Here is a 21,620-nt window from a genome sequence, read left to right as displayed (position 1 = left end):
AGGAGCAGAGGTGAGCTGGGGCTGGGGGTGGGGCAGGGAGCTGCCGGTGGGTGCTCTGCACCCACCAAATTTTCCCCTTGGGTGCTCCAGGGCTCGAGCACCCGTGGAGGTGGCACCTAAGGCGCCACTTTTGCCAGTTAAATTTAGAAGCCCTTTTAGAACTGGTTGTCCCTCGCAGAACAATCGGTTCTAAAAGGACTTCTAAATTTAACAGCCGGTTCTAGTGAACCGGTGCGAACCGGCTCCAGCTCACCACTGGCTCAGAGCAAGATGTTTCATTGTGTTTGGCTTGTGAAAAGTTAATTCTTAAAGTCTAAAGAGGCTATTTGAGGCTGGTGACACAACAAAGGGATTCCTCTTGTTTTTTTCAGAAGAATAGTTAAATTGCCCTGTTGTGGCTCTGAGTGGAGTTGTAATTTAGATCTTACTGAGGCTCTAGGGAATCCAAAGTTGCCATTTTTGTGGAATATGGTTGTAAATCTGAGTACTAATAATGGGATTGAATTTAAAACATAAATTCACCATTGGGCAGAGATCAATCATAGAAACTTAGAAACTATAATGAAACCTTACCTGTAATGGTTACTCCTGCTCCTTCTGGGATACTGTACAAACCTCTTATCTGTAACTGAAGAAATTCAAATGTTGAGCCTCATGACTTATGCGCTTTAGTAATCTTTAGAGACGCTCTTTCCTATATTAAAAGGCACTTTGAAAAGTAGTATAGTATTAATTATTCTGACAACTGTAAGAGTTTGATCCTCCTCCCATTTAAGGGAGTTCTGTCATTGACTTCAAGTAGTCATATGGTTAAAATCTTGTAGAATTCTGTATTTGTAGTTGTGTGTTGAAGTGTGTGTTGAAGCCCGCTTGGCACCTGAGTGATGGTAGTTTTCCTTTCAGCCAGGAGAAGCTGAGAAAGAAGCACAAGTGGAATCTGGCTCAGTACAACTCTCTCAAATGGTTGCCAAAAGGCCCATGAGAGATTTCATTGGTCTGGAAGAGTGTGACAAAACTACCCGAGAAGCTATGCTGAACTTCAGCTTCTATCTAACAATTGGGGACATGGATGAGGCCTTCAAATCCATCAAACTCATCAAAAGGTGGGATCTAAACATTTGTAATGACTCATTTAGTGGTGGGATTTATTTTCACTTGAGTCATATGAAGATTTTTTCCCTTTACACTTCTTTAATTTTTCCTCCTTCTCTTTGCCCTCATTCACACTCTGTCGTCCTAAACAAGCTGAAACCTTTACCCTTTGGGTATTATATTAACTTTTTCTCTGCTGGTCCTGTACTATACCTGTCAAGGTGGTGTCATCCATTGAGAACAATGAAATGTCAGGACATACCTAGTGCATCTAGCAGTACAGCAGATGGGATGTACCTGGCATGGTCAGCAGCAGTCAAATGGACTTCTATGTCTGTATGATAATGGACATCTCATCTTAGTACCCATGCTCATGTTACTTTTAATGCTATTAATTAGTAATGTTGTCAGATGTTGACTGCGTGTGTGTTCTCTCTGTGTGCTGTCCCAGCTCTGCATAGACAGCTGGTACAGCAGACCTCAAGCAAACTGCCCAATGACCACAAGATCTGTTAAGGTATGAAGGCACTCCGTGAGGTTTATTGTCAGCGAAGCACGGTCCTAATGCCCCGGCTCAGTGGTTATAGGCAGTGATGAGCTGCCAAAATCTTAACAACTGGTTCCCTCCTCACCCCACGAGGGGGTTGTTGCCCACCCCCGCTCCCCAGGACTCCTGCCCCATCCAACCCCCCGCGTTCCTTGACGCCCCCTCCCCCCCCCCGGGACACCTGCCCTATCCACCCGCCTGCCCTGTCCCCTGACTGCCCCCAGAACCAGGCAGGAGGGTCTCGTGGGCCACCATAGTGGGTGCCCACCCCGCCCCTAAGAGCGAGAGGGACCTGCTGGGGGGAAAGGTGGGGAGTCTCGCCGGTGCTTACCTGGGGCATCTTCCAGAAAGCATCCGGCAGGTCCCTCTGGCTCCTAGGGGCGGGGTAGCATAGCGGCCGCTCCCCCCACTGATCACATCAAAAGGGGCGCCTTAGGTGCCGATTCCGTGGGTGCTCCAGGGCTGGAGCACCCACGGGAAAATTTGGTGGGTGCAAAGCACCCACCAGCAGCTCCCCATTGTGCCTGGCCCCAGCTCACCTCCGCTCCAGCTCCGCCTCCTCCCCTGAACACATCGCCCTGCTCCCTCCCCCCCAGCTTCCCGCAAATCAGCTGTTCCCTTGGGAAGCCTGGGAGGGCTGAGAAGCAGGCGGCGGCTTCGCGCTCAGGCCCAGGGTGGTGGAGGTGAGCTGGGCAGGGAGCGGTTCCCCTGCGTGCCCCCCGGGTTACCTGCTGCAGTGTGGACGGCCCTCCTCACGCCCCCCGCCCCAGCTCACCTGCGCATCCCTGGGCCTGAGCAGGAAGCCGGCGGCCTGCTTCTCAACCTGCCCCAGCTTCCCGCGTGAACAGCTGATTCGCAGGAAGCCTGGGGGGGGCAGAGAAGCAGAGCGGGGCGGTGCATTCAGGGTAGGAGGCGGAGGGCGGAATGGAGGTGAGCTGGGGCCGGGCGCGGGCTGGGGCAGGGAGCTGCCGGTGGGTGCTCTGCACCCACCAAATTTTCCCCTTGGGTGCTCCAGGGCTGGAGCACCCATGGAGTCAGAGCCTAAGGCGCCACTTTTGGCCAGTTGTTAAATTTAGAAGTGTATGTCAGGAGTAACATCACTGAATTCAGAGGAAAATGGGGCTTGTGGTTAAAGCATTAGACTGGGACTAAAGCAATGTGGTTTTAATTTCTGGTTGCCACTGCCTTCCTGTGTGCCATTATTATTATTATTAATAACAAAAATGCCTTTAAATTAAGCCTTAAAGGCAAAAGTAAACAATGACCTAACAAACACCAAAGTCAGCAGAGAATCAAAAGCAATCCAAAAGGGTACTACAAAAAGGAGAGATTTAAGCTATTAAGTATCTACTTTTTAAAAATCTGTATTGTAAACCTAGTTGATTACAATTTTAGGGTTCCATGTGGCATTCTGTGCACACCAAACAATTCCCATCAACTTCAATGGGAGTTTTGCGTGCACAAAGAATACTGGCTGGGGTCTTTACAAGGTTTTCTTCATAGATCAACTTAGAGGTGAAACAGTTATTCTGATGAAGTCAGCATTCTGAGTGTACTGATCACTATGCAAAAAGTCCACTGCAGGCTAGATCTCAAAATGTTTCGGGGAATAAAGTGATTGTCATTTTGTACCCCAAATGAGAGAGAAGACTGGAAATTAAAATAAAGACATAGCTTGAATTATCTTAACTATGGGTTTGTCTGCATGGCTCCACCATGCAGACTATGGGGGTGTGAGCTGCAGAACACCCTAAAGTATTGGGCTATAACTGCGGTCAAAAAACAATAAAGAAAAGACTCATTCTAGGGGCGTAGAATGACTGCACCCTTATGGATGGATGCGATGCACAAAGGCCTGAGAGAAGAACAGCTCTTGTTTCCAGAGCCTTTGCACTGTTTCTGAAGGGTGCGGGAAATACGGTTCTGTATTGTAGTTCTTGTTATCTTTGGGGGTGGGGCGAGTGTTTGTACCATATTGACTATCGGGCTGTTCTGGTACCATCCTTCTGGAATGTGTTTGTATGAGTGTCCTGTGCCTAGCCTTTCTTAGGAATGTGTGTGTTTTTTTGCAATACCAGCCCTGTTCTTGCCCAGTTCTGTGAGCTTGCAAGCAGGCAGAGCTTGACTTCGGCTAACTTGGCTACTTTGCTCTATATCAGCAAAGCTTGACAGCTACTTTTTGTTCAGGCCGCAGGCCTCACACCAGGTCTTCGATACAAGGGCTTATGTCTCAGGCTCCTTTCCTACTGTAGGTAGATGTATTCAATAAACCATAATATCATCTAACCTGAATCATGATTCATTACAAAATGGACATTTTGAAAATATTAATGTGTGTGCTGAAAGATGCAGTTCAGGCATTTGGTACAGCTGCACAAATCAGGACTTAACTAAACATCTACATTCTTGGTCTGTTGAAAACACTTGGCCTCTGGTCTTGGGCCTTTCAGTGCACCTGATGGATTCAGATGTCCGGGGTAAATGCACACCTTGTGACTTGTTGTCACAATGCACCACTGATGAAAATAATTGGTTTTCAAATGTCTCAGAAGGATAGCCATCACTTTTCAAATAAAACATTCTGACCATGTGGATTCTCTTTTGTTAAACAGCCAAAACATGATTGATAATGATTGGTCTTATTATTTGCCATTCAAATACAAAGTACATCATATACAGGGAATTGAACATTTTCCACTTTATTTATACATTTAAAATAAACACAGTAATACCAAGTATTACAATGTTACTGACCACATAGGTGACTTTTAAATTTTAATGTACATATTATAATATAGATATTGCAATATTAGCTGAAATAATATGTCTTAAATATTCCAATACTTTATTTTTAAAAACTGTAAATATAGCACAATTATTTTTAGAAAATACCTTGCTTTTCTGTAAAATAAGTCAGGGAAATGGAAACAAACTTCAGCTGGTTTTTATAAACTGGTGTAAGAAAAAACTTCTTATCAGCTTTATAGAACTCTGCTCTGATTGTCTAGAGCAATGCACTGTGGGGGGCTGAATTCTAGAAGTCCTTGGTTCTAGAGCATCAAGCTCTGTAGAGCACTACTGACTTTGGGCATCGTGCAGAGTGGCAACTGGGGCTGCATTCCTTATTACGTGAAATTTTGGGTGCAGAACAGAATTTAAGAGCCACTTGATCACTTTTTAACAAAGTGAAGCAAAATATAAAGGAGACAGTGACAAAGATGAAAAGCAGAGAATTCAGCTGGGAGCAGCAGAACAGCCTCAGAGAGAGATTTTATAATGTTCGCAGCTCATAGTCATTCAGTCTTATCAGTGAGTATGATCAAGGTAACATCTTCTACTGAAAGTTTTAAAAAAACATTTCTCATTGCTGCTTGTCCTTTTCTAACTCTTGTATTTAGGGACTTCTGCAGTGTAGTTTTTGGCTTGTTGGTTTGTTGCCTGATACTACATGCACATTGTTGACGTGAGCCATCATGCTGTATAGCACAGAGGTGGGCAAACTACAGCCCATGGGCCACATCCGGCCCACGGGACCCTCCTGCCCGGCCCCTGAGCTCCTGGCCCGGGAGGCTAGTCCCCGACCCCTCCCCTGCTGTTTCCCCTCCCCCGCAGCCTCAGCGTGCCGTGCCGCCGGCGCAATGCTCTGGGCAACCAGGCAGCGCAGTTGCAGAGTCGCGGCCTGACCTGGTGCTCTGGGTGATGTGGCTGTAGCACCGCCAGTCACTGGTGCACCAGGCAGTGTGGTAAGAGGGCAGGGAGCGGGGGGGTTGGATAGAGGGCAGGGGAGTTGGGGGGGGGGGGGGGGATGGTCAGGGGTCGGGGTGGTCAGAGGGCAGGAGACAGGGGGGTTGGATGGGGCAGGGGTCCCGGGGGGGCAGTCAGGAATGAGGGGGGGTTGGATTTGGCGGCAGGGGTCAGTCAGGGGTGGGGGGTCCGGGGGTGGGCAGGGGACAGAGAACAGGGAGGGTTGGAGGGGCAGGAGTCCCGGGGGAGCCATCAGGGGGCAAGAAGCAGGGGGATTGGATAGGAGGCGGGTGCTGGGCCAAGCCATGCCTGGCTGTTTGGGGAGACACAGCCTCCCCTAACTGGCCCGCCATACAATTTTTGGAAACTCGATGTGGCCCTCAGGCCAAAAAGTTTGCCCACCCCTGTGTATAGCGTCACACTTATGCAGTAGAGGTCTGATCTTGCAAGGTGCTGAATACCTTCAACTCTCACCAATTTATTTGGCACTGAGAGGTCTGACCTGCAAGAATCAATTCTTAAATGCCTAGTTCTCAAATTTGGGTGCTCTGATTTGCATTTGTGTGGTGATTATGCTCCCAAGTATCTGCTTTAGGTGCGTATGTGCAGAATGAACATGCTGACTTAGGCACCCAAGTTTGAAAATTGCATGCCAAGTCTGCACACTTTCTGGGAAAAGATAATTTAGGATATTCATTCATAGTAGCCATTTCTAACAAAATAAGTTAATAGTATATTTGGGGGTATGGGAAGGTCACGGTAAAAGCTCTTCTCAGAGATATTAACCCACAGTGTAAACAATGGAGTGCACTTTCAGCACAGTGTGTAGGGAGTTCTAGCTGTGTACCTCTCTTTCATGTTAATGGCACCTCTAGCTGCCTGCAAAATTAACTTAAACACTCCCAAAGCCTCTATTTTTAAGGACAAAACAGTGTCTGAAAACACACCCTAATTTTTTGGATTCCCATATATTTACAAATATAATTTAGAATTATATTACTTGCTTCTGGGGTAATAGATTGTGTTCTATGCTTCAATGTGGAAGAAATGTTACAGCGAAGTTAGATGTTCCTAAAAATTGGGTATGTGATGCTCACCTTAAAGGAAACATTACCTAAGCTTAAACTATGCTGTTGTAAATTTTGACACCCATGAAAAATTTCCTGTCTGTCTATTGGGTCCAAAGGAGGATTGTGAACACAGCTGAGCCCTTGAGCTTGTTGCATTGTCATTAGGGAGCAGGATAACTTCATTCAAAATAAGGGAAGACTTTAAAGTAGTAGGTTGCCCTTTTCCCATTTTCAGTACCCTCACCACACTCACTCTGTCTCTGCCACAGTTGAAAACTCCTGGCATATGGTGTAAAGTCCTAATATTTTTCCATTGTACAGTAGAGGAAGAGGGGTGGTGTATAATATATATATAATTATGTGTATTATACATATAGGTAGATAGATAGATGGAGCCCATTCACATAATAATTGAGGGCCTCTTTTCAGCTTGAGCTTTGTGATGTCCTTCAACACTTAATTTTAAATTACAGTGTATACTTATAGAAAACAATTCCAATGCAAGTCTCCTCAGAGGACTCTCCCATTTCAAGCACATGCTCTCAGCATGGTGACTCAACATAGTCATTCTCCAGTCCCCTGCGGAAGTGAGCAGTCAGAGTGCGGCTAATGACAATAACCCGAGGTGCCATGCAGTCCTCCCGCCTGTGAAGGATGTTCCATATGAGGATGGCGGCTGCCAGCGTGGCCAGGAGGCAGGCCCCAATATTCAGGTAGCAAGACCAGGACAGGTTGGTGTAGGGCCCTATACGGTAGAAAGTCACCAATCCAATGACCAGAACAAAACCTGCAAGCAGAGTGAGAGAGAGACACTTCAAAATGGGTACTTCTCTTGAATTTCTCTAGCACATTTCATCCCAAAGGATGCCACAGTGCTTCAGAAATTATACACAGGGATCACTTTACCCAAAAACATGCAGCCTCTCTGGAATGAAACCCAGGAGGTTTCTAACAGAGCATAGAAACACTATACAACAGTTTAGGACAGAAAAAGATAAATTACCTAGATGAAACTACAAGAAAAATTTAGGAAAATGGAAAGTAATATTCAAGCTTGATTGGGCCAGGTTTCTGGCGTTAACACATCTAAACTTATTAAATGTGGTATCTGAGGCGCTGCCTTTCTAATGTGGTGGTGGGTGCTTGACGCCCCTGGCTCTGCCACAGGCCCCGCTCCTGCTCCACCGCTTCCCCCAAGCCTTCACCCCTGCCCTGCTTCTTCCTGCCCCGTTGTGTCCCTTTCCCCAAGCGTGCCTGGCTCTTGCTCCTCCCCAGTACCTCCTGTATACCATGGAACAGCTGATCTGCAGTGGGTGGGAGGCACTGGGAGGAAGGGGTATGTGCTGATTGGAGGGGCCACCGGCAGGTAGGAGGTGTTGTGGGGAGGTGGGGCACTGGCTGCCAGTGGGTGCTCAGCGGGTGTTCAGCACCCACCATTTTTTTCATGGAGTTGGCGCCTATGTGTGCCATGGATTCTTTAACATCCATATGGTCAGAACCTTGTTGTATACCTTGACCAAAAGACTGAGTACCTGGATTGCACCCTCCACATCAGGCCTATTTCTTTCCATGCTGATTTAAAATATCCTGTGCCCCACCGATCCTCTTTTGTATGCTCTTCAGTACTCGTGTCTCATTGACACTATTGGTGACCAAGGCCTATGATTTTTCATGCCTCCTTTCCTACTCTTCCTGCCAGTGCAGCAAGCTGGTATATTGATTAAAGATATGTATAAAGCAGCCTCCATCATTCAGAACACTACATTAATTCAGAAATACATTTTTAAAAGTATTTAAAACAAACCACCCATATAAAATATAAGTAGATAGAGAAGGTACATAATAGAATAAAAAATATACTGTAGAGAAAGGGAGATGGAGAATATATGAGTAGGGGGACCCCACCATCATGGTGGTAATTAAATTTCTGAAAATGTTTTCAGGTTAAAAGCCAGGAGGGAGGAATATCGAGGGAGAGCAAGGTCCAGCGCCAGTGACAACCAAAGCAAAGTCTTTGGCTATGTCTACACTAGCAAACTTACAGCGGCACAGCTGTACTGATGCAGCTGCACTGCTGTAAGATCGCTCGTGTAGCCGCACCATGCCGATGGGAGAGAGGTATCCTGTCAACATAATAAAAACACCTAAACGAGCAGTGGTAGCTATGTCGGCAGGAGAAGCTGTCCCAGCGACATAGTGCTGTGCACATGACTGCTTATGCAGGCAAAAAGTATATTGATCAGGGAGTGTTTTGTTCACACCCCTGAGTGATATAAGTTTTGCCAACATAAGTGGTTGTGGTAGTCACCTGGTAACCTAAAAAACAATGATAAAACACTTTGCACTTCTCTAATGCTTTCCATTCAAAGATCTCAAAGTGCTTTACATACAGTAAAGAGTGAAATTCTCACCACACCTCCTATAAGGCACCATAAATAGTAAATAATATTCTTCTCAATTCAGACTGAGGAAATTGACAGGTGAAGTGATTTATCTAGTCATACAAGAAATCTGTAGTAGAGTAAAGGATAGGACTCAAATCTTGTGGCTCCCAGTCTCATGTGTTAACAAGACTGCCCTTCCTGAAGGATGCATCAATAATGCAAAATTGCTTTACAGCCCTCTATGCTTCCCTTCCTCTCCTCCCATTTAAAGCTAGTTATCAACTTTTAAGAGAGGTAATTTATAGATCTGATTAGTTTGACAAGAACTTATACAAAGAGGCAAATATGTCTTGCTTACTAAGTAAAACACAGCTTCCTCTTCTCTCAAACACTTCCTTCACCACCACCATAACAGAAGAAACTAACATGGACAAAAGGGCCCCATAATGGAGGAAGACTGAAATAAGCAAAGGTCAATAAACAGCCAAAGGGGGATCTACAGATACCATCTCACTAAGTTCATGGGCAAGGACAAGTCATGCATGAGCCAGTCTTTCCTAAGTTTCCAGTATCTGTACGCTATCTTTCTGTGTTAGCAGCATTGCTTGGAAACAGTGTTATCACAGAAGGTCTGCCTTTCTATAGTATATAAAGTCATCCTAGCAGTGACTGGAGACGCCGTCACTAGATCGAGATCCCTCACAGGGAGCACTAGTTGGAAGTATATCTCCCAGTGTTAGAAAGTAGTGGGCAACAGCTCTTAAGGTTTTCACTGGGCAAATAAGTTTTATTTTCTTTGAAGAGTTTCAGACACTAATTTATCTCTGATGCAACTCCACTGAAGTCAGTGGAGTTATATGGAGCATGGATTTGGCCCCATATGTTTTTAGAGCTTTTAAATAGGTATTTTTTCAAATCGATCTGCTTCTAGGTGGTGCAGCCCCAGTTTGTCCTTGTTTTTTGTCCTTGCACAATCACTTCTATGAAATTCTCTGCTCACTTAGCTCCACTTTTAACTTAAAACACCGTGCAGACTGTGGGGGTGTGAATTGCAATGTTGCACAGTAACTATCTCATGTAGACCCTGCTGTTGGTAGTCCATCGCTGACGATGGTGATATTGTCGCAGTTCTCATCTATGCCTACGTATATGACTCCGAAGTCCGAACCCTGATGCACAGAGTTGGTCATACTGAGGGCATTGGAAATCTGTATTTATGATGTTTGATGATGCAGCTGTGTGGCACTTTTCACGTGCAGCCTGGAGATGAATTTGTTGATCCTGCGCAAACCTGTTACGTGCTGATCTTGTCCGAGACCACCAGTGAGTCCTATTCTGAGCCACTTGATCAAATTCTTCGGAATTGTTGCCAGCCCACTGGAGACTGCTCTTCAGATCATTTTTTACTCCTAGGGGAATTCTGTGCCAAAAATTAAAAATTCTGCAACAAAAAATTAAAAATTCTGCGCACAATATTTTAAAATTCTGCATATTTTATTTGTCAGAATAACACAATATAATCATACCAGTTTCAATTATTTTTGGTCATTTATTTCAAAATACCTGTCAGCAAGTATGTACGTAACGATACAGACAACAAAAAAGATTCAGAAATTTTTTTTGACAAATAGATTCCTTACTAGGCATACTAATACAGAACTCTGAGTAAATAATTCATTGAAACTACAATACAGAACCGTATTTCCCGCACCCTTCAGAAACAGTGCAAAGGCTCTGGAAACAAGAGCTGTTCTTCTCTCAGGCCTTTGTGCATTGCATCCATCCATAAGGGTGCAGACATTCTACGCCCCTAGAATGAGTCTTTTCTTTATTGTTTTTTGACCGCAGTTATAGCCCAATACTTTAGGGTGTTCTGCAGCTCACACCCCCATAGTCTGCATGGTGGAGCCATGCAGACAAACCCATAGTTAAGATAATTCAAGCTATGTCTTTATTTTAATTTCCAGTCTTCTCTCTCATTTGGGGTACAAAATGACAATCACTTTATTCCCCGAAACATTTTGAGATCTAGTCTGCAGTGGACTTTTTGCATAGTGATCAGTACACTCAGAATGCTGACTTCATCAGAATAACTGTTTCACCTCTAAGTTGATCTATGAAGAAAACCTTGTAAAGACCCCAGCCAGTATTCTTTGTGCACGCAAAACTCCCATTGAAGTTGATGGGAATTGTTTGGTGTGCACAGAATGCCACATGGAACCCTAAAATTGTAATCAACTAGGTTTACAATACAGATTTTTAAAAAGTAGATACTTAATAGCTTAAATCTCTCCTTTTTGTAGTACCCTTTTGGATTGCTTTTGATTCTCTGCTGACTTTGGTGTTTGTTAGGTCATTGTTACTTTTGCCTTTAAGGCTTAATTTAAAGGCATTTTTGTTAATAATAATAATAATAATAATAATAATGGCACACAGGAAGGCAGTGGCAACCAGAAATTAAAACCACATTGCTTTAGTCCCAGTCTAATGCTTTAACCACAAGCCCCATTTTCCTCTGAATTCAGTGATGTTACTCCTGACATATACTGGTGTGAGGAAGGAAAATCAGGTCCATTATTATTTGTGGAACGCATGCCTCATTTTTTTTAAACTGACCTCTTAGAAGTTGATTTCCCTGTCTGTAAAATGGAGATGATAATTCTTCCTTTTTCCCACCCTTTGTTTGTCATGTCTATTAAAACTGTAAACACTTTTGGGGGGAGGGACTGTCTCTTAGTATGAGTTTATACAGTTCTAGCTTAATTGCGATCTGATCTCAGTTGGGGCCTGTACACACTACTGTAATACATATAAATAATGATGATAATTTGCTGTTCTACAGCATTTTTCATCTACAGAGTGCAGAACGCTTTACAACGGAGGGTAAATATCACTTCACGCATTTTAAAGGTGGGAAGCTGATGCAAAGTGTGATCATTTGCCCTTTCAGTGGCAGAGCTGGGGATGGAAAAAAGGGCACTGGACTAGGAATCAGGAGACCCATTTGCTCATCTGTCTGTTAACTTTGTGCATTTGATAGAAGTTTGTGTACAATAAGTTTTCTTTGTGCAATCAGATTCTCCTGCTGTTTGTGAGGATTTTTCGCATGAGATCAAAAAACTTAAAGAAAAATAGGAAAATGTGATGTAAAATCACAAAAATCATCAGGGGGACTCAGTGGCTTGCATAAGACCTGGGATTACTTTAACTGATGTTTTTGAGCTAGACTAGAATTCAGTTTGTTGGTGTCCCTTTTAAGTAGGAAGAACGTTGGGCCTAAACTACTTGATAGTGTGTCTTTATAAGTAAATAAAAAGTACCATTATATATGTTTATAATACTGAAGGCCAGATTCTGTGGGTGGGGGCACATTGGTTCAGGAAGCCCTTTCCGTTCCTTTCACGCCTGCACAGGGCTAACCAGAACCTGGTGCTTATGCTTGCCTAGATGCTATTGGGCATGCGAAGGCAGAGCCATGGTCTAACCAATCCAACAGATGAATTGTGCTGGCACCAGGAAATATATGCTCGATGCGGCTCCTCAAAGGTTCCACCACATGGTTCCCTTAGTAACCCTGGATGCTTCCAGGAACTGCCACTCATGTAATACACCTCCTGCTGCTGCTGTAATGCCCTCTCTTTAATAGGCAGCAGGTTTAAAACGAACAAAAGGAAGTATTTCTTCACACAACGCATAGTCAGCCTGTGGAACTCTTTGCCAAAGGATGTTGTGAAGGCCAAGGCTATAGCAGGATTAAAAAAATAACTAGATAAACTCATGGAGGATATGTCCATCAATGGCTATTAGCCAAGATGGGCAGGGATGGTGTCCCTAGCCTCTGTTTGCCAGAAGCTGGGAATGGGCGACGGGATAGATCACTTGATGTTTACCTTTTCTGTTCTTTCTCTCTGAAGCATCTGGCATTGGCCACTGTCAGAAGACAGGATACTGGGCTAGATAGACCTTTGATCTGACCCAGTATGGCCATTCTTATGTTCTTACGTTCTCTCTCCTCCTTACCTGGCTGTGGCTTCTAAAATTGTGGTAGAACCTTGCACGTTTACAGTACTATACACACTGTAGCAGTAACTGTTTTTCAGCAATTTAAATACTTCATTGTAAGACTGAAAACACTACTCCAAAGTGAATCAAGAAGAAAAAACAGTTAACTGTATTGTGCTAAGCGCCTCTAAATATGCTTGCATCTGCAATAGGAAGTAGTGCACCATGGTATATCATCTGTCTCGCCCAATTTATAAATATGAAGGAGGCATTAGTGCAATAAATTCTGCTACTCCTGATGTAGCCATTTTGCTTGATCAACTTCAGGTGAAATTGTAGTTGCTGCTCTACACCAGCCACACAAAAGAAGAAGAAGAAGATCTATCTTGCAAGCTTTTTTCCTTTCTATGCAAAGGATGCATAGATTATGAGTTGCCTGTTTTGCCGATATGTCACAAGGCAACATACTGTAAAAGTTAAGGTTCATAAGCCAACCAACAGTTTCACCCAGCGAATGTGTGACAGACTTTGAAATGCTGATTACAGATCAAGGCCACAAAAGACAATGAGTACCCTGAAAGTATAAGAATTATCCTGGCATCTATCTCCAACACTGTTCTGGTGCCTTGTAATAAGTGAATCACTGAGTTGTCTGGCAGGTCTTAATAATTTTTTCCTTGAATAGATATTGCACAGAGTTGGTGATGATGGGCTTGATACAAGGACCATTGAAGTCAGTAGTAGTCTTTCCATTGCCTTCAGTAAGTTTTAGATCATTACTTATAAGGGCAGCAATAACCTGCCTCTACTGTAACTTTAGATGAAATATATCACAATAAATAATTCTAGTCTGAGTGTAGCAGCTGCATAACTTCCAATCATTGCATTGTGTGTAGTGGCTTCTTCAGTATGCCAGTATAGATTTACTGGTATCTATGGTACTGTTATGTCTAATGTGTGGAAATACGGTGTGATTAGCACAAACCTGTGGGGGGAAAAAACCTATAGGTTTACTGGTGTTTGTGAGTGCTGCATTCACCCAGACACACACTTCGTCTTGTGCCTTGATCAGTTACACACAGGAAAGTGGCAATAGTCTGTGTACATTGTTTTATGGCACATCAGAAAGGTAAAGAAATGCCTTAAGTGTATTTCCCACTATGTAAACTTACTTCCAAACCCAAATCTATATTATTATATTACCTGTCATTTTTTCTTCTATCTTTGAGATCACTTAGGGCAAGTTACAATACTAAATGAGTATGCAGCTCTGGGCTAGACCAGGAGTCTTTGTGAGCACCTCTGTTCCATTTTGTGGAGTGATTATTCATCAGGAAAAAGACTAAGGCTTCCTCACAGTGCCTAAAATAAAACTATTTTGGTTAGCAAGACTGTTTCCCTTCACAGGCCCTTTGCCTGAACCCTAGTTCAGACCAGCAGCCAATCACATGACAGCCTTTTCTCTTCTCGCAGTTTCATGCCAGGTTCTGAATGGGAGGGAGTCTGGAGACGGGGAGCTCAGAAAATAATTCTTACTTGGCAGAGAGCATAAGTGAGTCATAGGAGCTATTGAAGAATAAAAACTCCCTGGTCAGTACAGTCTGCCACAGGCTAAACAGGGACTGACATTTAAGAGCAGAGAAAAGTGTGATGCAGAAGGAAGAGCGAGGAATATTATTGGAGAGAGATATTACAGTTCACTGTTTCTAACTTCTGTGAATTAGTTTAGGGTGAGTGAGTTGAGAGAGCTCTAAAATCAAATTTTTATGGTAAGTATTTGACAGGATGAGTTACAGCATCCTCAATCAACAGTAATAGTGGCCAAGATAACCAGAAAGTGATGTTCGGCTTATCAACGTGGGAGTTCAGCAACAGAAGTGTGAAGAGAGAAAAAGGCTTATCCACAGATACTGTAGCGCATACTAGGAGGTTTCATTGTCACCATACAGAAGTCAAGACTTCTTTGTACTGCAGTGAATGCTACTATTCCAAAGATTAGATATTTCTTGAAGCAAAGAGCCCCATAGTTTATTGGAGCCGCTTCATCCTGCACACTGCATATGTCTTGTTTGCTTGTTATTACACCAATGAAAATGTGTGCCAGCCAAGATTTGGCTGAAACATCATAGAATATCATAGAATATCAGGGTTGGAAGGGACCCCAGAAGGTCATCTAGTCCAACCCCCTGCTCAAAGCAGGACCAAGTCCCAGTTAAATCATCCCAGCCAGGGCTTTGTCAAGCCTGACCTTAAAAACCTGTAAGGAAGGAGATTCTACCACCTCCCTAGGTAACGCATTCCAGTGTTTCACCACCCTCTTAGTGAAAAAGTTTTTCCTAATATCCAATCTAAACCTCCCCCATTGCAACTTGAGACCATTACTCCTCGTTCTGTCATCTGCTACCATTGAGAACAGTCTAGAGCCATCCTCTTTGGAACCCCCTTTCAGGTAGTTGAAAGCAGCTATCAAATCCCCCCTCATTCTTCTCTTCTGCAGACTAAACAATCCCAGCTCCCTCAGCCTCTCCTCATAAGTCATGTGCTCTAGACCCCTAATCATTTTTGTTGCCCTTCGCTGGACTCTTTCCAATTTATCCACATCCTTCTTGTAGTGTGGGGCCCAAAACTGGACACAGTACTCCAGATGAGGCCTCACCAATGTCGAATAGAGGGGAACGATCACGTCCCTCGATCTGCTCGCTATGCCCCTACTTATACATCCCAAAATGCCATTGGCCTTCTTGGCAACAAGGGCACACTGCTGACTCATATCCAGCTTCTCGTCCACTGTCACCCCTAGGTCCTTTTCCGCAGAACTGCTGCCTAGCCATTCAGTCCCTAGTCTGTAGCGGTGCATTGGATTCTTCCATCCTAAGTGCAGGACCCTGCACTTATCCTTATTGAACCTCATCAGATTTCTTTTGGCCCAATCCTCCAATTTGTCTAGGTCCTTCTGTATCCTATCCCTCCCTCTGGTATGTCTCCCTCAGAGACATCTGGTATGTCTCTTCACTAAATCACAGTGCGAAATTCATCATGCTCACCTTGTAGCAGCCTAGCCCTCAGGGAAGGTATTCACTCTTGGGGGAAGTTAGGCTTTTTTCCTGGGGAAAGACAGCTTTGCATTCTGCTGGGCCTCTACTGGAGCATCATATCTGTGGGAAAGGCTATTCTGTAATCATTTGCTGGGGGAGGTGCTGGGGGAATTGGCTGACGTGATTGCAGAGCCATTGGACATTATCTTTGAAAATTTGTGGCGATTTGGGGAGGTCCTGGACGATTAGAAAAAGGCAAATATAGTACCCATATTTTTAAAAGGGAAGAAAGAGAACCCGGGGAACTACAGGCCGGTCAGCCTCATTTCAGTCCCCGGCAAAATCATGGAGCAGGTCCTCAAGGAATCCATTTTGAAGCACTTGGAGGAGAGGAAGGTGATCAGGAACAGTCAACATGGATTCACCAACGGCAAGTCATGCCTGAACAACCGGATTGCCTTCTATGATGAGATAACTGGCACTGTGGATGTGGGGTAAGTGGTGGATGTGATATATCTTGACTATAGCAAAGCTTTTGATACGGTCTCCCACAGTATTCTTGCCAGCAAGTTAAAAAAGTATAGATTGGATGAATGGACTATAGGGTGGATAGAAAGGTGGATAGATTGTCAGGCTCAATGGGTAGTGATAAACAGCTCGATGTCTAGTTGGCAGCCAGTATCAAGCGGAGTGCCCAGGGGTCAGTCCTGGAACCAGTTTTGTTCAACATCTTTATCAATGATCTGGATGATGGGATTAATTACACCCTCAACAAGTTCGCAGATGACACTAAGCTGAGGGGAGAGGTAGATACACTGGAGAGTAGGGATAGGGTCCAGAGTGACCTAGACAAATTGGAGGATTGGGCCAAAAGAAATCTGATGAGGTTTAACAAGGACAAGTGTAGAGTCGTGCACTTAGTAAGGAAGACTCCCATGCACCGCTACAGGCTGTGAACTGACTGGCTAAGCAGCAGTTCTGCAGAAAAGGACCTGAGGATTACAGTGGTCAAGAAGCTGGATATGAGTCAGCAGTGTGCCCTCGTTGCCGAAAAGGCTAACAGCATATTGGGCTGTATTAGTAGGAGCATTCCCAGCAGATCGAGGGAAGTGATTATTCCCCTCTATTCGGCACTGGTGAGGCCACATCTGGAGTATTGCATCCAGTTTTGGTTCCCCCACTACAGAAAGGATGTGGACAAATTGGAGAGAGTCCAGCGGAGGGCAAAGAAAATGATTAGGGGGCTGGGGCACATGACTTACAAGGAGAGGCTGAGGGAACTGGGGTTATTTAGTCTGCAGAAGAGAAGAGTGAGGGGTGATTTGATAGCAGCCTTCAACTACCTGAAGGGGGGTTCCAAAGAGGATGGAGCTAGGCTGTTCTCAGTGGTGGCAGATGACAAAACAAGGAGCAATGGTCTCAAGTTGCAGTGGGGGAGGTTTAGGTTGGATATTAGGAAACACTATTTCACTAGGAGGTGATGAAGCACTGGAATGGGTTACCTAGGGAGATGGTGGAATCTCCATCCTTAGAGGTTTTTAAGACCCCGCTTGACAAAGCCGTGGCTGGGATGATTTAGTTGGTGTTGGTCCTGCTTTGAGCAGGGGATTGGCCTAGATGACCTCCTGAGGTCTCTTCTAACCCTAATATTCTATGATTCTATGATTTGATGAGGGGTGTTTCAGGATGGGACTGTGGGGCCTACCTGGTTATGTGCATACTGTGTGCTTTGCTGCTGGGCAAAATACTGGTGCACCTTAATGCTGCAGTAATGTGCACCCGCTTGTTTAACCGAAAGGCACATTTCTGGAATTTGATGCATCATTTGGTGTAATAAAGTAACTGGAATAGAACACTGTCATAGTATCAGTGTCTCCTGCTTTGATTAATAATAGCTTTGCTGTCATAAAGTCAATTATTAGCAGCAGGAAACAGTTGGCAATATTCTAGTCTATTGACTTTTTTTTATGAATATTGTTGAATATTTATTGTTTAGCCCATAACTTGCTTTAGAAGGAATTCTAGGAAGAGCATGGGGCAGCTGGGATTCTGCCTTCCGTTATAGTGCTGTATCGCTCGTGATTAACACCCTTGTAATCAATGGAATATGTTGATGCAAAACCAGTGTGAGAACAGAGTCTGACCCAATATCAGGGTTATTGAAAATGCTCTTTTAATCAAATTTTTTTAAAAATAATTGTTTTAATATTACCACTAATTTAAAATGACTGTAGTATCTTTACATTTTTTTAAATAGATATTTCTTTCATACTGATAAACAGAGGATCAGAACTGTTTCAGTGTTTCAATAAAACAAGTGACAGGTGTATTGGGGCAGATGTAATGAGAAGTGTGAAGGAACAAGGGCATTGAGCATAAGTCACGTTCCATCATTTTTTCTTTGTTGGGATTTTAAAAAATTATTTACAGTGTTTCATTTAATTCTGTTCCCTAGTCCTCAGAAGTATTGGGTTTATAGGCATCTTGATAGAAGTCTGCTTTAAGAATTGACTTGAAGGAAGCAAGAATGAAAGCAGATATTAGGATGATTAGAGCCATATAAGTACTTAGATGGGCATGGCACATCAGTCATGGAAGGGTTCCAGGGGTAAGGTATGACACGGATGAAGTCATGGAGATAAGTGGAAGGACAAGAAGTGACCAGTTAGTTGCATGATTGATATCTTCATCTTTGTTCTGTGATGACTGTTCTGTTGTTCTGTACTGCATTAAGATGTATGTAGGTTAATGGTATAGAAGTTAGAAATGGAGAATTTCATCCATTCTATCTCCCTGCCAATCCACAATTGTCCCTACTTTGTATTGTGGGATTAGAGTGAACAGTATGTCTGCAGGGGTGTCTCCTTCGGTTACCACTAACGAGGTGTCAGCCAAAAGACACAAAGTGTAGACAGAAATCAAGGCTTGAAAATAAAAGGAAAGGTGTAATAAGGTGTTGTTTGGCTATAAATGGCAAGCCAAGCAGAGAGACGAGGCTTCTTATTGTCTTCAGTATAGAGGCTGGACATTTATATGGATCTCACGAATATTCAGAGTGATCGTAATTTAATAAGAAAAAAAAATTAAACCTCATGTTTACAGTTTAAGCCAATCTCTTACTATTGGGATATGTCTATGCTGCATTGACAACCCAGGCTCTGACTCAGATTTAAGCCCAACCCTGCCCTACTGTCCATGCACAAATCTTTCTGAGTCAGGTCAATAAGCCCTCAAGACCTGGGCCTATGGACACACCCAGGAGGGTGGGTCTGCGCCTAAGTCCCTCTGTGACTGGGTTTCCAAGCCCTGTCATTTTGTGGTGTGGATGCAGCTCAAGCCACAGATGTGAATCAGAAAGTCTGCGTTGTGCAGTATGGACACTTTAGCACAGTTGTGAGCCCCAGGTCCAGCAATTGTAAACCCAAGTTTACAATGCAGTGTGGATGCATCGAAACATGACTCCACAAGCATGAGTCCCACAAATCTGGGTTTACAATGCAGTGTAGGCATACCCTTGGAGACCAGGATTAAACCTAATGTGTGGAGCGGATTATCCCACACGTGTCAATTGTGGGGTTCTTACACCATCCTCTGAAGCGATTGATACTAGTAACTGTGAGAAAGGATGCTTGGCTAGATAGAGCTTGGGTTTGATCTAATAGAGCAGTTCCTGTGTTCCTAGTAGATTAGTCTTCTATAGATTCCCCTTTGCCATCTATCATTTTAGTACTTAAAGGAATTCCCATTAGGATTGTTACTCTGTGAGGTTTTTTTTTATCCACCCTTATATTCAGCATGTTGCATCTGTAACAGTTTCTTGGAAAAAACTTCTAGAGAGAAATTTCTGAGTGTTGACACAAAATTCCACAAAACGAGTTCCATTTTCACCACATAACTTTTCCAAAGCAAACAGCTTTCTTTCCTGTGAACTGGGAGGTATGAGGCTGTGGAGTTTTGGAGCGATGTGAATCCCAGTACAGCCACTGGAGTACTGCTTCCTCTCTTCTTTCCTTCCTCCGGGCTTCCTAGGGCTTTATTTTCTGTCAGAGGGTCATCCTTTTGAATGACTGTCAAATGCTCATGCAGGTGGCAGAAATAAAAAAGAAACAGAGCTGGGATCCGTCATGAGCGCTGGCGAGGTGCATGTTGATCAGAGATGGTTGTGTAGTCAAGGCAGAAGTTGTGATTGGGGGCCTATGGAGTATGACAACAGTTGAAACTCACAGCTTTTTTAATAAAAATGACTTCTCAGACCACAATACTAATAGGAAACCATAGCATAGTGCACATGCTATGTTGCTAGGATGGTATTCAGGGTGAAAACAACCCAACACTGGTGATCACTGACAGATTGAAGACTGTTGTTAAAAATATATGAATTAAGGTCATAAATATGCCAGTGATCACTAATGGTCCATGGAGCCCTTGCTGGTGCTCTGTAGGAGGAAAGATTGTGAAAGATCTTTTAATCCATCTTGTGGCTTGTGTCTGAACCCTCTCCAGTTGATCCACGTTCTTCTTGAATTGTGGGCACCAGAACTGGACTGAGTGTTGCAGCAGTATTCCAGCACCGGGGCCAAATGCAGAGGTAAAATAATCTCTCTACTCCTTGAGATTCCCCTGCTTATGCATCCAAGGATCGTATTGGCCATTTTGGCCACAGCGCCGCACTAGGAGTTCATATTCAGCTGATTATCCACCACAATTCCCAAATCTTTTTCAGATCATTGCTTCCCAGGGTAGAGTCCCCCCATTGTGTAGGTATGGCCTACATTCTTTGTTCCTACATATATACATCAATATTTAGCTGTGTTAAAATACACATTGTTACTTGAGCTCAGCTTAGCAAGTTATCCAGATCACTCAAGGACAAGTCACTGATACCTTCATTATTTACCAGTCCCCAAATTTTTGAGCCATTTGCAAACTTTATCAGTGATGATATTATGTTTTCTTCCAGGTCATTAATAAAAAGATTAAATAGCATAAGGGCCAAGAACAGATCCCTGCAGGATCCCACTAGAAACACGCCCATTCAATGATGATTCCCCAGTTACAATTACATTTTGAGACCTATCCGTTAGCAAGCTTTTAATCCATTTAATGTGCGCCATGCTAATTTTAAATCTTTCTAGTTTTTTAATCAAAATGTCATGCTGAACCAAGTCAAATATCATATTAGAAATGAAGGGGGCAGAGTTCCACAGTGTGAAACTCCACCGTCTGCATTTGACTATGTTTTGTGTAGAAAGTTCTTATAAATACATGCTTCATATCCACTGTTCTCTTCTTATGTGTCTGCCGTTCTTTATGGACTTGCTAGTTTATGCAGAAACTTTCTGGGAGGTTCTCACTCTGGAACATAGGATCGGCTACAAACTATTGCCTGTAGTTTCCTAGGGGAAAAGATCCCTTCTCCCATCAGTAAACAAGCAAACAAAACACTCCTGATGTCCTAGATCTAGCAGTGTGTTTTGTCCAATCAGCTGAACTTTTGGTCCCACTCACACTATGAATGTGTACATTGGTGTAAAAAAATTAGAAATAACACGTTTGTCATGATGTTTAATGTTGTGTACTCTGGGCTTAATCCAGGAGATTTGGCAGGTGAGATTTTTGTGGTCAACTTGAGTTTCTTGACAGCGGAAGGAACACAATAAGTGCCGGGGTACAAAGGAGGAAACAACCTCCTCAGATGCCACACTCCTAATGCCTCATCCCAGGAGCGAGATTAACACTGATAGTC

At 43.7% G+C, this 21,620-nt stretch overlaps 2 protein-coding genes across 15 annotated transcripts in view; one reads left to right on the top strand and one right to left on the bottom strand.

Moving 5' to 3' along the window:
• IFT140 (intraflagellar transport 140) overlaps nt 1-21,620 on the top strand; it is a 248,909-nt gene that overhangs the window by 165,130 nt on the left and 62,159 nt on the right. For all 11 annotated transcript variants that reach the window (XM_043523716.1, XM_043523717.1, XM_043523714.1 and 8 more), the window contains one exon: nt 904-1,103. In XM_043523716.1, coding sequence (XP_043379651.1) covers nt 904-1,103 — 200 coding nt within the window. The remainder of the gene's footprint in view (nt 1-903; nt 1,104-21,620) is intronic.
• Nucleotides 1-21,620, bottom strand: part of TMEM204 (transmembrane protein 204) — a 112,847-nt gene that overhangs the window by 63,672 nt on the left and 27,555 nt on the right. For 2 of the 4 annotated variants that reach the window (XM_043523736.1, XM_027834813.3), the window contains exon 3: nt 574-628. In XM_043523736.1, coding sequence (XP_043379671.1) covers nt 574-628 — 55 coding nt within the window. Of the gene's footprint in view, nt 1-573; nt 629-4,313; nt 7,241-21,620 lie in introns of those variants that run through there. The other 2 variants (XM_037911044.2, XM_037911043.2) reach the window with 1 other exon arrangement.

Source organism: Chelonia mydas, chromosome 10 (genome assembly GCF_015237465.2).
Source record: "Chelonia mydas isolate rCheMyd1 chromosome 10, rCheMyd1.pri.v2, whole genome shotgun sequence".
NCBI classification, from domain to species: Eukaryota; Metazoa; Chordata; order Testudines; family Cheloniidae; genus Chelonia; species Chelonia mydas.
Note: the sequence above shows the minus strand (reverse complement) of the source record. Positions and strands in the feature narration are given on the sequence as shown.